Consider the following 16,998-nt stretch of genomic DNA (forward strand, 5'->3'; position numbering starts at 1 on the left):
CTCCCCAGATGGACGAATGGAAGTCTCTGTCTCAGGCCCAGATACAAACAACAGGGAATATAACAAACACAAACAAACGCGACACTTAAAGGGGTTATCCCACTTAGCGTTTTTAAACTTACCTGCTGCCACCGCGCGTTCACTTCCTGGATTCTGGCTGGGGGCGGGCTTCATCTTGATTGAAGTCTTCTCCCGGCCGTGCCGCGCGCTGGACTGAATGCGCACGCCGCCGCGCATGCGCAATGGTGACTTATTCCTACAGAGCCGGCGTGCGCGTTCGCAGCTCTGTACTATTCTGGCCGGGAAGAAGTCACCGTCGCGCATGCGCGGCAGCGTGCGCGTTCAGAACAGCGAGCGGACCGGCCGGGAGAAAAGAAGGAGTCTTCTGGGCAAGCGCGACCTTCCGGCTTTTGGAGAAGAGCGGAGGTCGTAACCAGGGGAGACCGAGTCACAACAATCAGGTAAGTGGGGATGAATTTTATCCTAATCGGTGGGGATTTGTTAATAAAGTATATTTACAAAAATGATCACTGTCAAATCATTAACAGATTTAACAGTGATCATTATGATGGGATAACCCCTTTAACTTCTGTAGAGACGGACAAGCAGGAACACCAGAGACAAACTCACACCAGCTCAGCCAAACACAAATTAGGCTATCAACCGCATAGTCAGAAGGGTGGGGTCAGACTATAAAGGGTAGAAGTGATGACCACTGAGCAACGGCTGAGAAAAGGGAAGTGGTCATTAACCCTATCAACACTGAATCAAGAGAAATCAAGGAGGCTGTTAGATTCCTCCACGCTCAGCCAATCTGCTTGATTTCCTGACATCAGTCACCTGAGGGACTGTGACAATGGGTCTGCATTCCATGATACGGTGTGTGCACACGGCCGGTGACCATATATTGCAGACCTGCTGTTTACAGGCCACAATACAGGCACGGCCGGGCAAAAGAGCCGTGTGCATGAGGCATCATACAGCAAAATGTAATTCCATAAAAATACAAAAACAATGTTAGAATCACAGTTTTTTCACAGCATAAATTTTTTTTTTTAAGTTAGAGGTACCCAAAATTATGCCATTTAATAAATGCAACTTGTCCAAAAATGTATGGTTTTTGAAATGTGCAGAAATAAAAATGGAAAGAAGACTGCTGTGCCTAAAGTAGTAAACTAGGCTGCGTCCTAGAAGGTGTATTTTTATCTGGATATGTCCTATCAATATGCCATAAATGTCTGAAGGGTGCGGGTCGTGGGTCCCACCTCTAGGACCCACTCCTATCTGAAATCCAGGGCCCCAACGTGGATGGAGTATAAGCCGCATACAGTATCTGTAGATTTTTCCTTTAACAGCTGTGGGACTTAAAAATAACCGAGCACACTCACTCACTACTTTTGAAATTACCATAACAGTGAATGGAGAGGACTGCCATGCATGCGCGGCGAGCTGTTCATTCACATTGGGCACCGCCACCATTCCTGATCTAGGAAAAGGTCCCAGAGATGGAACCCACATCTTTCAGACATTTATGGAATTTCCTATCGATATGCCATAAATATCCAGATCAAAATACCCCTTTAAGGGGTTAAAAGGGCTGTTTAGGGAGTTCAGTATTAATGTCTAAAAATATTTATGGGTGGGGGGGTCCGATCTCATGGGATTCCAATGAACAGTGTAGGAGATGTGGCATATGTAGGAGCTCCCCAACTGCTTCATTGTGTTGATCAGCAGAAGTCCCAGAAGTGGATCGATCAAGGCTAGGCCATCAACATTAAAGTCCTTTAAACTAAACTATGAAGGGTACTTTTTGAAAGAGGGGTGATTTAAACCAGGGATGCTCAATCTGCGGCCCTCCAGCTGTTGCAAAACTACAATTCCCAGCATGTCCTAATAGCTGTAGGCTTTCCAGGCATACTGGTAGTTGTCGTTTTGCAACAGCTGGAGGGCCGCAGTGGTGTATACAGTTCCTTCATACCATACATATGTTCCTTCATACCCTGCCGGACTAGTAACGAGACATGTTCCTTTCTAGGTTGGGGTTGCTCAGTACAGTGATGACGCCAGGACCGAAATTAAGTTAAAATCCAATAGAAACAAGGAGTCCCTTTTGGCGGCAATCAACGCCATATCTTACAAAGGAGGGAATACAAAAACAGGTACGTGGTGGGTGAATTTCCATCTGCTTCCTTCATGTTGTGTCTGCCGGCGACAAGGAAACCTTGGAAGGTGAGATAAATGGATCTTGGCACTTCGTAAAATGGAGTCCTGTTTATTTGCCTTGCAGATTGCGGAGAGCTGCTTCTTTTGGCTCTCGTTTTATTGATGTACAATTATTTGGTAATTTAGCATTTTTTTAAAGCCATTGTTGGAACAATTACTGAGCTGTTTATTTAAGCTGACTGACCGGGGCCCGGGCCAGAAACACAATTTATCTGAATCATTCCAGTATGGAAACACACTCGTTAGCATTTTTAGAGTTATCGGACAGAAATCCTGATAAGGCCCCAGCACAGAGAACCAAAAGCGTAGATCCGGTGCTACCAAGTATTTTCCATCAGATAGATTACAGGGGCTTGCTGGGATTTTGATATTGATGGTCTATCCTCACGATAGGTCATCATTATCTGATTGTGGGGGTCTGACTCCCAGCACCCCGTCAATCAGCTGTTTGCTGATCAGCCGGAGCGCCGCGGCATCCTTACAGCATACCAACCACAGCACAACCGTTGTGTAGTGGGTGTTCTGGGTATTACAGCTTACTTGAATGGGACTGAGCAGCGCCTAAGTCATGTGACCCATGAACATGACATCACTGGCCTGATCAGACCCCCACCGATCAGATTTTGATGACCTTCAATATCAAAATCCCCTGACAACCCCCCTTTAAAAAGAATGTTTCATCGAAACAAAAAAATTCCTGTTTTATTCCCGACCACTAGAGTACAAACAATAAGATGACACTTCCTATTCTCTACCGTTCGCTTCACTCACTTCAGGTTTGCTGTATAGACTAGGTCAGGGTTAACAGAGCCTTCTCTGTTGCACTGCTGGAGGCCTAGATAAGGCAGGATAGTGGCACTGTACACACAGATAAGGCTTTGTATGCAGATCCTCGATCACTCCTTCTTCTCTGGAGGAGAGAAACTGTAAAGGTCCCTTTACTTTGGTCAATCGAGCAGGCGATTGTCGGGAAGGAAGTGTTCCCTTCTGGCAATGGCCTGCTTGTCAGTGGAGGTGGCCGTTGCGATTACACGCAGTAATTGCACACTCCTCCCAACAGTTTGGGGAGGAGTGATCACTAATGCCATAGATCGGACCCATACATGATCAGTGGTTTGCCGGCAGCAAAGGCTGTTCACGACCTGCTGCCGGCAAACGGCGATTTACGTGGCCCGCATTGCATTTTGCTCGTTCATCGGGTAATCGGCTGCACCTTCCGTTCGTATAAACGCTTGTAAGAGACAATCTGTCCAATGTTCAAGCAGTGTAAAAGGGTCTTAAGGGTAAGGTCAAACAGTCCATCTGGCAACCCGCAGCAGCCAAGATCTTATTGCAAAATCCCAGCAAAATTGTCCAGCCATTGACTGCTGCTTTGACTGCTGCTGGTGGACGTGGCCTGCCACACACAACTGGCCGGACCCTTTGGATAGAACCTCTGCCTCATAGTTTATTAACATTTCTTTACAGCAGACATGAAGAAAGTGTGTGCCGCCAACATGGCCGGCCTCAGGGATATTTTATTTTTATGAATAGCTACAAATCTGTGATGGAAGCTCCATTGCTAATGCAAACAGAACAGTTAAATTATACGGTTTACAAAATCAATTAGCCTAAAATAACACAGCTCCGAAGCAGCGCTAAGCCATATATTTTTCTCTCCTAAAGGCAGGGCAATCAAGCACGTCCGAGAAGACCTGTTTACCGTGGAATCCGGTATGAGGAAAGGTGTTCCAAGAGTCCTGGTGGTGATTACCGATGGACGCTCTCAAGATGACGCCATCAAACTTGCTTATGAAATGCAGCAGGAAGGTAGAATGTGGTTCCTACAATAATCCTTATATAAAGCGCCAAGCTATTCCTCAGTACTACACACCCAGGGGAAGTTGCAATTACATGCGGGTTGTTCCGTGTGGAGTCTGGTGCAGAAAAACCACAACCTAAGGGCTCATTCACACGGCCGTTGTGCTACCGTGGCCGTATTGCGGACCGCATACGGCGGTTCCGCAATACATGGAGAACTGGACGCGTTCATTCCGCATCACGGATGCGGACCCATTCACTTGAATGGGTCCGCAAATCCGGAGATACGGTGCGGAACAGAAGCACGGAATGGAACCCCACGGAAGCACTACGGAGTGCTTCCATGGGGTTCCGTTCCGTGCCTCAGCACCGCAAAAAGATAGAGCAAGTACTATCTTTTTGCGGAACGGATGGATCGTGGACCCATTCAAGTGAATGGGTCTGCGATCCGCATGCGGCTGCCCCACGGTCGGTGCCCGTGCATTGCGGACTGTAATTTGCGGTCCACAGCACGGGCACGGGCAGCACATGGTCGTGTGAACCTTAATACAGCACCAGCAAAGTGTATGTGATTTTACAAATCTCGTGTAGACTGCCTTCTCGTTCCGTGCAGATATTGACAAATTCACAGCGTTCCGTGCGTTCCGTGCAGATTTACAAATTCACAGCGGATTTCATCCTTTGCATTGCAAAGGGTGAGATTTGTGGCAAAACTGCATCAAATCTATGGGGCGCATTGTTCACAGTGCATTTTGTACAGACAACATTCATTTAGTAGAATTCTGTGCAACAAAATTATATTCTGTGAAAAATACTGTATCTGTCAGTCAAACAAACTAACCAATCAGATATTTATTTTGTGATTTGGTGTCACAAAATAACATTGTGTGTGACTAAATCAATTCTGCATTACAAAATAAGGCTACTTCCACATATGTGTTTTCCTTTCAGGTTTTCAGATCTAGAAGAGGATCTCAAAAGCGGAGGAAAACGCTTCAGTTCGATTTAATACAACCGGCTGCATCCATTCCATCTGGATGCGGTTGTATTAAATCGAAAAAGAACAAACTGAAAAAAACAAAACGGATCTGCACCATTGACTTAGGGTACTTTCACACTTGCGTTGTTGGATTCCGGCAGGCAGTTCCGTCGCCGGAACTGCCTGCCGGATCCGGCAATCTGTATGCAAACAGATACCATTTGTAGACGGATCCGGATGCGGATCCGTCTCACAAATGCATTGCAATACCGGATCCGTTTCTCCGGTTGTCATCCTGAAAAACAGATCCGGTATGTATCTTTTTCACATTTTTAAAGGTCTGACCGCGAAACCAGATCCGTTTTTCTGGAACACTTGGGGCAGGATCCGGCATTAATGCATTTCAATGGAAAAATTCGGCATTCCGGCAACTGTTCCGGAATTTTGGACTGAGAAAATTACCGCAGCATGCTGCGGTAATTTCTCCATCCAAAAACCGTACAGTGACTGAACTGAAGACATCCTGATGCATCCTGAACGGATTGCTCTCCATTCAGAATGCATTAGGATAAAACTGATCTTTTTTTTTTTCCTGTATTGAGCCGCTAGGACGGAACTCAATACCGGAAAAGTTTAACACTAGTGTGAAAGTATCCTTACATTGTTTTAGTGCTAGATCCAGCTTGTTCAGTTTTGCAAAATGGACACAAAACCGCAGTTTGCAGCGGTTTTGTGTCCGGTCACAGAATGCAACAAACTGGAACAGAATGCATTCCGATTCATTGCATTCCTGTTTGTTCAGTTTTCTCCCTATTGAAAATAAATGGGGACAAAACTGAAGCGTTTTCCTCTGGTTCTGAGATCCTCACAGAATTCCGTGTAACAAAATCAGCTCTGCGTCACAAAATAAGAGTTCTGGGTGACAAAAAGATTTCTATAAAGACAAAATGAATTCTGTGATTGCTGCATTCATTTTGTGTCAAGGAACACATTTAGTGTCACAAAATACATTGCGAACAGACGGCACCACATCTGTACCCCAAGAACTGTAAGTAACACATACGGATTTGGTGCACAAATGCACAGAAATCCACACGGAAATTTGCGCCCATGTGCACTGGTAGCCTAAAGACAAATGATCTAGCAGAGATGAATGTGTCGTTTGGCAAAGATCAGGATGTGCAGCCTGTGATTACACAGACACATAAAGAAACCTATTACAGTATCTTACAGGGATCTTGTGGTTTCAGGTTTATAATGCTTCATCGTTGTGTAAATGAGAAGTTCTCCAACATTCTAATTTACTTTATGCTTCTATTTTAAAAATACTAGTTTGCTGTCAGTGAATGAGAACACCCTTATTTACATTCACTGCCAGCTGTACAATCCCAGTCCTGCTCTCAGATGAGAAGTGGATACAATTGTATCCAGTCCAGACAATGACTGTGAGCTAAAAACATCAGCAGCAGCTGTACAGACCTCTCTGGTAGTTTGCTACAATGTATCAGTCTGACGCTCACAGAGCGTTGTCTAGACTGGATACAGGACTGGCTATGCACAGGTTCTCTTTCACTGACAGCAAGCTATTATGTTGAAAATGGTGAGGAATTCCAACATGAAGTATATTAGAAAGTTGTAGAACGTTTCACTCATTAAGTGATATTTTATTTACAAAAATCCTGAAAACCCCTTTAAGTCAGTTATCTTAAAGGGGTTTTCCAAATAAATAAAAAAATGCTAAAAGGCAAGGAGATCGTCGGCATCGTCGTTCTGATCATCCTACCATAATGTCATGTTCTTGGCTGCAGAGATGTCCCATATACCACATGCAACCTCTGCGCCAATCACTGTATACGGCATGAGCGCGCTGATGCCAGTAATTGGCTGCAGCGGTCATGTGCAGTATACTGGCGCTTCATTGCTGCTGTCCGGTGATGCTGGAGTGGAGGGTTTTAGAAACGGTGAATGTAAGTTATTATTCTTTTATTAACCTCCCTGCCTTGTGTTATTTTTTTTATTTAGACAACCCCTTTAATGCACAAACAACACAGCCCCAAACAGTTAAAACGCACTTTCCCCTCAGCTACATCTGCGTCCTCATCCTGAATTTCCTTGTAGAATAACGAAGCTACAACCTTCTAGAAGACAGGAAAGCTGAGAATAAGGTTTAACGTGAATAGACTCATTAAAACGTTTAGTCCTAGGGCTTCGATGAAGAGGTTTATTATTATCTGATACAAAAGGAAGGTATTTGGCCAAGAATTTTTTTTTTTCCCTTTTTGAACCCACTTCAGAGCGGATAAAAGAAGCAGACAATGCAGCAGATTACGATGGATAGTCCTGCTGAGCTCTTGGCCTACAGGAGCTCGGTATGAACTGTGGAGAAGTTTATGAAGCTGTTTTGGGGGGAACAATAACATTTGATGACTGTGAGACGTTCTGCGATCATAGTTTGTTGTACCCAAAACAGAAGGGACAAAGGGACCTCAGTGATTTTTAGCGGCACGGCTGTGAGACGCGGTTTGATGCCTGTAGCACTTGAACCGTCCTCTGAATAGTGTGTGTATGTTCTCCTTTTATTCATATTAAATCCTCCAGGTGATCCGCATTTCCATGGAATTCCAAAAATGTGATCATAATGTTTGTCTAGGGAAATCAGCCCCAGAGGAGGAGAGACGGTTCTGGAGTCTAGAGAAAAAAAAATAAAAATTGGTTAAAAGAGTTGACATAAGATGATCACTCAGCTACCTTCTCAGACTCCTCAATACACGTTCACACAGTGTGCAGTCTGACATTCAGCATAAACCATTCCTGTCTTCCAAATAAGAGGACTGTTCTTTGTAGTCTAACTTGTTTATTGGTCAACAGGTTGTACTCGCTGCACGATGCGCGTGAGTGAGAGATTGTACAACATGAATACAAATAACATGTATAGTATAAAGCATAGCATGTACTATAATATTTGCATTGGCAGTGAAAGCACATGGTGAAATGGCTGCCTATACATAAGATTACATGTCTAGCTAACAGTAGTACTCCCTGAGTAACAATTATAACTAACTAAACAGCTCTGCATAACATAATGTCCCTGAAACAAATGTAGATCTCTCACCAGATATGCTTTTACAAGGATGGTGGAGTTTGAGAAGGAGATATGCAGAAGGACAGCTCTGCTGATGTGTCCTGGTGACTGGAGGCTTCTCTTTCCCAGGATGCTTTGCACTCCCACAATGCTTTGCACCACCCACAATGTAGCAGTCTTTGTAACAGGAAAAACAAAGTGTAATACAACTTAACACCGCTAGATGGTGCTATTACCACATTAAACATTTGAGAAATACCAAGACACTGGCAGAATGAACTGGAATCATTTTCCCTAACCCTGCTGGAGAGAACAAGGTGACTCTGGTACCGCTTATCTATTTAGGAAACAAGGAATACACAGGCAAAAATCCAACCTCTTTGATGGCCGTATCTCCAACTATTATCCTGAGCCTACAGCCATTGGATGGTCGGACTGTTATCTAGATATGTGATGTCTGTGGCCATCATAACAGTGCGAGATTGGGCAATAGTCATAAAGCAGAGAGGAATCCCTAACAATCACAACAAATGGGGAATATATATAAATGGGCGTGGGTTTACATATAACAGAAACATGCCACTGATTTGGGATCCTTGGAAAGATGGGGCCCAGCCCAGATTGTTTCATTAGCTTTGCTACTAGATGGCGAGGATCTGGGGAGCTGCTTTTTAGCAAGGTAGTTGGGACTTGGCCCAAGTATCATGGAAGTTTGTTGAGAAGCCCTCATCCTAGGTGGAAAACCCAGAACCAGCTCTCCTCTCTTCTATGGAACTGAAGCCAAACTAATCAGGGCCTCCCTTCTACATTGCATGAGTTATACGTCTATGGTTTGTACACTCTTTGCTTTAGGTCCTCACAGCTTGGAGATGTCAGGGACTCGATACCTTAAGTCATAATTGGACTGGTTAATTTTCATCTTGGCTTGCGTCTCCTCATAACATAACTTTAAGAGAACGTTTATACAGCTGGTCTGGGTTACCTTTCATTTTATTTCTTTGCTGCAGAGAAACTTTCAATTTTATTGCCCTAGACATCCAGATCTTCCCTACATTACATACAGATGGTGGACGGTCCCATGTTGGACTTTGGCAATGCAAAAGAACAAAACCAAACATTGTCTCATCCACGTACCCAGTGTTTAAGGCCAAATACATGCAACTGTAACTGGACTGTATTTAGATGATCTGCAAAATAGAGATGTGGTCCGTGTTACATCCGCATTTTTTGTGGAGCTATTGCTTCAATGGTTCTGCAGTCCTCATTTTGTGGACAAGTATAGGCTATGGTCTATCCTCTTGCACAACGGAAATATGGATGCAGAAAGTACACGGATCATCCATGTGCTCTCTGCATCCGTATGTCCATTCCACAAACTGCAGACCTTGGACCCGTTGAAAGCAATGGGTCTGCAAATAAAATACGGACAGCAGATGGACAACATCCGTATTTTGCAGATCCGCAAAACGGATATGGTTGTGTGCATGAGGCCTTAGGAAAACTTAAAGGGAGTCTGTCACCACATTTGAGCATATTAGACAGATCCAATAGCGTTATATGTGCCACCCAGAAGTTAAAAACTGTACCTTTGTTGCATATACCGGAGTCTTCTTTTAGCCAAAAATGAACTTTGAAGATTCTGTAAATGCGCCCTCTCAAGTGCCCAGGGCGGCGTCTCAATCTTCCGAGCCCAAGACCGGACCTCTCCAACGGCTCATAACCCCGCCCTCCGTGTGCCTCTGCCCGCTCGTTTACGCTCCTCCTCTCTCCTTTTCCACTGCGGCTGCGCTGTCAAATTCGTAGCGGGCGCAGTGGAAAAGGAGAGAGGAGGAGAGTAAAGGGCGGGCACAGGCACACGGAGGGCGGGGTTATGAGCCGTTGGGGAGGTCCGGTCTTGGGCTCGGAAGATTGAGACGCCGCCCTGGGCACTTGAGAGGGGGCATTTACAGAATCTTCAAAGTTCATTTTTGGCTGAAAGAAGACTCCGGTATATGCAACAAAGGTACCGTTTTTAACTTCTGGGTGGCACATATAACGCTATTGGATCTGTCTAATATGCTCAAATGTGGTGACAGACTCCCTTTAAAGGAGTTGTCTGCTGTATTTCTATTGATGACCTGTCCTCACTATAGGTCATCTATATCACATTGGCGGGGGCCAACTCCCGGCATCCCGGCTAATCAGCTGTTTGAAGAGAAAGCAGCACTCGTATGAGCGCGGGCTTCTCTTCGTTGTTTACCTGCTTGCCGTCACAACCACAGCAGCCAGATTCACTTTAAGTGAATGTTATTTTTAAGTCTGCAACTTCAATAAACCATGTCGTCCCCAGCCTAGCCGCACCTTTCATCAACAATCTCCGGCTTTGATCATGCCATATATTCTTTTGTAACCTGTGGATTTGAACTCGCACTCGAGGGAAGCTTAATGACTAAACTCCTGTGTCCTCTCCTCCTCCCAGGCTTTAGCATTTTTGCGATCGGAGTGGCGGATGCAGACTATGCAGAGTTAGTGAACATTGGCAGCAAGCCCAGCGAGAGACACGTGTTCTTTGTCGACAACTTTGATGCCTTCAAGAAAATAGAAGATGAATTGATCACTTTTGTCTGCGAGACAGCAAAAGCAAGTGAGTGCCAACTTCTTATGTTTTCTCATTCCCTCTTTTTTCACATCGTTATAAAGTCCCATCAGAAAGACAATAAGCCGTTCTGCTATAGTATGCGGTCTACCAGAACATTTCCGTTATAGTGTTTGGTCTGCAGCTGCAGGCTCGGACTGGCCCACCAGGAAACAGGTGTATCCCCTGGCGGGTCCCTGAGCAGGGTTGGCCCCTAGTCCCCCACCCCCTTTCACAAGTGGCACGTGGCCCAGTAGACTGACTGCATTCCATATAGATAGGCAGCATACAGCATCTCAACCAGACTATGTACCCATATAAAAACCTGGGTACATTATTTTACAAAGTACCCATTGTGTTATTATGGATGCATTAGGTGGCTGAGATGACTTGTAGGTGCAGAGGCAGGTCAGCCAGTGTCATCTTTCATCAGGCACCCCCGTAATCAGTCATCTTGTAGTGTCTTGCTGCTGCCTGCCATTGTGTGAGCAGACAATATTTGCATGTGACTGCACAGTGAGCCCCAAGAACAAATTTTACTGGTGGTCCCTAGGAACCCCAGTCCGACACTGGTGAACGGGACGATAGCATGTTATAGTAGCACCAAAATGTCTACTGGAAATCCCTCAGTAGGTTCCATCCATAGCATGCCCTTCCTCACTACACATCTTCATTTGAACAACTGGAGAACTAAAGCTTCCTCAGGAACCTAAATGGGACCTCTTATGGCATGTTGTGCTCTCACATCTCCTAGTAGCCCTCACCCCTAAACTCTTAACAAATTGTCCCCACTGCGTCAATGATGTGTGAGGACATGGAGCTCTCAGCATGAGGAGGAGCAAGGCATCAGACCTACAATGTGCATGACCGGTTGAGGAATCCTCTCAGTGCATCGTGTCCTCACATCTCAGACCAGGAAGATATGATCTGTAGACTACATAGAAGCTGGCAAACGGCACACTGTACCACCCAAAACATTCCGTGCCAAACCTCTCTTTTTGGAGCAAAATCCTTCTGAGATATACGAGAACTGAAAATCCATCAGGGATGGACTGGGAATTTAAAGTGGCCCTTGAAAAAAACCCATAAAAGTGGCCCCATGTTGCAGGCAGGTCCAGATTGACAGAAGACAACACAAGTAGGCAGGGTCAGTAATACCATAGAGAAAAATACCGTTGTTGAAGCCAAAGTGCCATTTTGCACTCTTATATCTCTATGTTCATGCTGCCTGTCTGACACCTATATGATTATGTATTTTTCAGCTTGTCCGTGGGCTTACATTCAAGGCAACAGTGTGACAGGTATGTCTGCTCTCCGCAAATTATCCTCGTACAAACCCCTCGTTCTAAGCGATACCAGTTCTCTGCTTTGATGATATTTCTCTTGTTTCTATACAGGGAGTGCATAATTATTAGGCAAGTTGTATTTTTGAGGATTAATTTTATTATTGAAGAACAACCATGTTCTCAATGAACCCAAAAAACTCATTAATATCAAAGCTGCATATTTTTGGAAGTAGTTTTTAGTTTGTTTTTAGTTTTAGCTATTTTAGGGGGATATCTGTGTGTGCAGGTGACTATTACTGTGCATAATTATTAGGCAACTTAACAAAAAACAAATATATACCCATTTCAATTATTTATTTTTACCAGTGAAACCAATATAACATCTCAACATTCACAAATATACAAAACAAAAACAAATCAGTGACCAATATAGCCACCTTTCTTTGCAAGGACACTCAAAAGCCTGCCATCCATGGATTCTGTCAGTGTTTTGATCTGTTCACCATCAACATTGCGTGCAGCAGCAACCACAGCCTCCCAGACACTGTTCAGAGAGGTGTACTGTTTTCCCTCCTTGTAAATCTCACATTTGATGATGGACCACAGGTTCTCAATGGGGTTCAGATCAGGTGAACAAGGAGGCCATGTCATTAGATTTTCTTCTTTTATACCCTTTCTTGCCAGCCACGGTGTGGAGTACTTGGACGCGTGTGATGGAGCATTGTCCTGCATGAAAATCATGTTTTTCTTGAAGGATGCAGACTTCTTCCTGTACCACTGCTTGAAGAAGGTGTCTTCCAGAAACTGGCAGTAGGACTGGGAGTTGAGCTTGACTCCATCCTCAACCCGAAAAGGCCCCACAAGCTCATCTTTGATGATACCAGCCCAAACCAGTACTCCAACTCCACCTTGCTGGCGTCTGAGTCGGACTGGAGCTCTCTGCCCTTTACCAATCCAGCCACGGGCCCATCCATCTGGCCCATCAAGACTCACTCTCATTTCATCAGTCCATAAAACCTTAGAAAAATCAGTCTTGAGATATTTCTTGGCCCAGTCTTGACGTTTCAGCTTGTGTGTCTTGTTCAGTGGTGGTCGTCTTTCAGCCTTTCTTACCTTGGCCATGTCTCTGAGTATTGCACACCTTGTGCTTTTGGGCACTCCAGTGATGTATGGCCAAACTGGTGGCAAGTGGCATCTTGGCAGCTGCACGCTTGACTTTTCTCAGTTCATGGGCAGTTATTTTGCGCCTTGGTTTTTCCACACGCTTCTTGCGACCCTGTTGACTATTTTGAATGAAACGCTTAATTGTTCGATGATCACGCTTCAGAAGCTTTGCAATTTTAAGAGTGCTGCATCCCTCTGCAAGATATCTCACTATTTTTGACTTTTCTGAGCCTGTCAAGTCCTTCTTTTGACCCATTTTGCCAAAGGAAAGGAAGTTGCCTAATAATTATGCACACCTGATATAGGGTGTTGATGTCATTAGACCACACCCCTTCTCATTACAGAGATGCACATCACCTAATATGCTTAATAGGTAGTAGGCTTTCGAGCCTATACAGCTTGGAGTAAGACAACATGCATAAAGAGGATGATGTGGTCAAAATACTCATTTGCCTAATAATTCTGCACTCCCTGTAGTTACTTTATTATAGACACGTTTTACTCCTACATTGGTATGATACATCAGTGTAACACGACAGGAACTAAACTTTGCGTCTGTGTTTCTTTGTACAATCATAATTGTGAAGGAATAAGTCTTTTTTGGGCTTCCCTAATGTATTTTTAAGCCTAATGGCACAGCTAGATGCACTTCTCTCACAAGCAGAGGAAATCTCCCGTCTGTGGAATCTGCCAGCTCTGTACTGCTGTGACGTATTTCCCTTACTTCCCACTATATTTGTTTTCAGCTCTGGAGATCTCGGAACAGATAAGGAGGGAGAGATTGCACTTACAGAAAAGCAGGACGCTCCTGTGATGTTCAGAAGCTGTGTAGAAGCAGTTCTTCTATCAGGATCAGGAGCTCAGCTAGCTCTGTCACGCCCCCACTTCCTCTGTGCTATTACTAGGGATGGATTTTGCCTGACAACAGGTTGAGGACTGCAAATTAGGTGGCAGTGAGACCCCTAGTGGCCACAACATTGCAGGTTTTTTTTCAGGTGGATGCAGGCAGATTTACAAATTTGCTATTTACCCCCAGTACAGTGACTCTTTAAGCATTACATGTTTCTCTTTGAAATAAATGAACTGTCCTTGTATTGCATGGACATGCCTGGTCCTCCAAAGAGAGAGACACTTCTTTGTAGCCACTATCTGCCCTGAGTGTCCTAATAATTTCCTAATTATCCTAGGTCTGACAACCCCCATTATTAGAAAGGTTGTATGATATTATAGAAACATGATCAGTTTACTACAGAAACAGTGCCACTAAACTGTATAGGCTGTCTTGGGTATTGCAAGTCAGCTCTATTTCCTTAAGAAAAGTAGCTTTTAGACATAGGTGGTGCTGTTTCTGAGAAAAAAGGGACCATATTTCTTTCATTTCCACCTCTTTCGTTGTTATTAAGTGGAGTGAATCGAAGATCTAAGCGTTTATAAGTTGTGGTCTTCTGCACTGGTGACATGTCCCGGGTGTAAACCATTATACAACTATTACACTAATTAAAGGGACTTTCACTCAGCTTTCCATAGACCCTAAATTGTGTAACACTAGAGCATCCTAGTAAAATTATGTTATTATGGGGGGAGCCAGTTGGCGAGTTGTTGCTTTCTCCTGAGCGCACCAAAGCATTACATGAAGAAGCATTGGAGGGTACTATATCTCCTTCTGCAGAGCTCTGATCTTATAGGCCATACATGCTCCTCTGGAATTCTGGGAAGAAAGGGATGCCAATGAGCTCTTAATAAGCTCTGCCCCAGATGCCACCAGATGTAAGGCAGCTATCCTATAAGTCAATGTTCAACCCCTTAAATAGGTCTTGAGACATGACTCAGATATTAAATAAGCCAGCATCTCATCTGAAGACGGCTGTTTCGGGGTAATTGTACCTCATTAGTGCAGAGCAGAGAGTACTGGCTTAAAGATTTTTCTTGGATTTTAATATTGATGACCTATCCTCAGGATAGGTTATCAATGTCAGATCGGTGGAAGTCCGACACCCGACACCCCCACCGATTATATGGTTAAAGGAAAGGCCGCGCTCCTTGCAAGCGCAGCCTTTCCTTCATTGTTTACCTGCTCGCCATCAACATTGCAGTGGGGAGCAGGTGTAATTACAAGCTGTACCAATCACTTCTATGGGACGGCTCTGTGGTATGCACTTGAATAGGAAGCAGCCATCTCATAGAAGTGAACGGGACGGCTTCTTGTAATTACACCTGCTCATCGCTGCGATGTCGAGCAGGTAAACAATGAAGGGAAGGGTGCTGCCTTCTCTTCAACCATATGATCGTCGGGGCTGCCGGGGGTCGGACCCCTGCCAATCTGATATTATTGACCTTTTCTGACTATAGGTCATCAGTATTAAAATCCCAGAAAACCCCTTTAAGAGGGTGAGAGGCCTATGTCCGGATTTGGGGGGTACTATATTTCCTTATGGACAGCACCTTTACATAGCAACCTTACTATTCCAGGGTTCAAAATGTTGGAAATGTTTGGCTTGGTGGAGAAGGAATATGCAGCCTTGGATGGGGTCTCTATGGAGCCTGGAACCTTCAATAACTTCCCATGTTACAGAATACACAAGGATGCACTGGTGTCTCAACCTACCAAGTACGTACAAGGCTAATAAAGATTTCTATTTATGTGTATATTTACTAATCCTGCTCCCTAATACTAAGACTGAGCCTAAATCTACCTTTTCCACAGTTGTATCATTTACCTAGACTACTATACTGGTGTATAACATAGGTATTATATAGAAAATAGTTGGAATCAGTCAGCCATCCCAATTGAAAAAAAAACTTTCACATAAAGAGGGGGCACCATAACATAAAAACATACTGCTGATGGGCATCTCTTCCAGGATTCTAGTTATGTCTATGAATAGGAAGGTGGAGCAGGATTAACAGACTTTCTCTATGGGTAGGCCAGAAAAGAAAGCCTCACTTATCGGGGAAGCTGGAGTCACTGGGTTTGACTATGAGTGGGCATGGGAAGTGGAACTCACAGTTGTTGGCTACCATTATCAGTGGAAGTGGGACTCACATGCTTTCTCTATAAGTGAGTGGACGAAGCAGGACTCACATGCTTTCTGTAAAGGTGGACATACACATTAGTCTAAAGCTGATCAAAAAGGACTATTTCAGCCAAAACAATTGTATGTCGGGTAAAATTTTACACTGAAAGAACTTTTTAGCCGACCGATGACAGACCTTTATCATCTGGAAAGAAATCCATTATCTTTGAAATTTTAATCCAATAGTCAGACAAAAGATCATTCATTCAAAGAAAGATTGTTTGTGGATGAAAGATCTTTCTTTGAAAGAATGTTCCTAGAAAGATCTTTCGGCCATCTCCCGCTTTCATTGAACATGTATGACCAGTGTGAACAACTGTAAAGGCGACCGTACACATTCAGTAGCTGTGGGCTGAAGGATTGTTTGCCCAACAGCTATCTCTCCCGACTCTCACCCGGCTCCACAAATACACCTACATGCTCGGCTTGGCTGAGTGTGCATGTGTATTTCATGGGAAGAGGAGAGTGATCGTTCACCAGATGATTGTTTCTTCAACTGCTGTTCAACCATAAACCAACTTCTATCTAATGTGTATGACCATCTTAAGGGTGATCATGGGAATCAAGACGCACAAGCTTTCTCTATGAGTGGTTGGGGGAAGGAGGACTCACATGTTTCTTATGAGTTGGTGTGGGAAACAGGTCTCACAGGCTTTCTCTTTGTGTGGGCAGGAGAAGCAGGACTCACAGGCGCCTTCTCTAAGTGGAAGGGAAAGCAAGACTCATAGTTTTTATCTTCTCTCTGCCAAATACTGCCCTCAAATGAGGTAGCACAA

The 16,998-nt window shown here is 44.3% G+C and overlaps 1 protein-coding gene across 1 annotated transcript in view; it reads left to right on the forward strand.

Moving 5' to 3' along the window:
• Positions 1-16,998, forward strand: part of COL14A1 (collagen type XIV alpha 1 chain) — a 206,430-nt gene that overhangs the window by 137,890 nt on the left and 51,542 nt on the right. The window contains 5 exon segments of the mRNA XM_044294523.1: positions 2,036-2,159; positions 3,889-4,032; positions 10,543-10,707; positions 11,961-11,999; positions 15,618-15,756. Of these exon segments, the coding sequence (XP_044150458.1) occupies positions 2,036-2,159; positions 3,889-4,032; positions 10,543-10,707; positions 11,961-11,999; positions 15,618-15,756 (611 nt within the window).

This window comes from Bufo gargarizans, chromosome 5, assembly GCF_014858855.1.
Source record: "Bufo gargarizans isolate SCDJY-AF-19 chromosome 5, ASM1485885v1, whole genome shotgun sequence".
Lineage (NCBI taxonomy): Eukaryota > Metazoa > Chordata > Amphibia > Anura > Bufonidae > Bufo > Bufo gargarizans.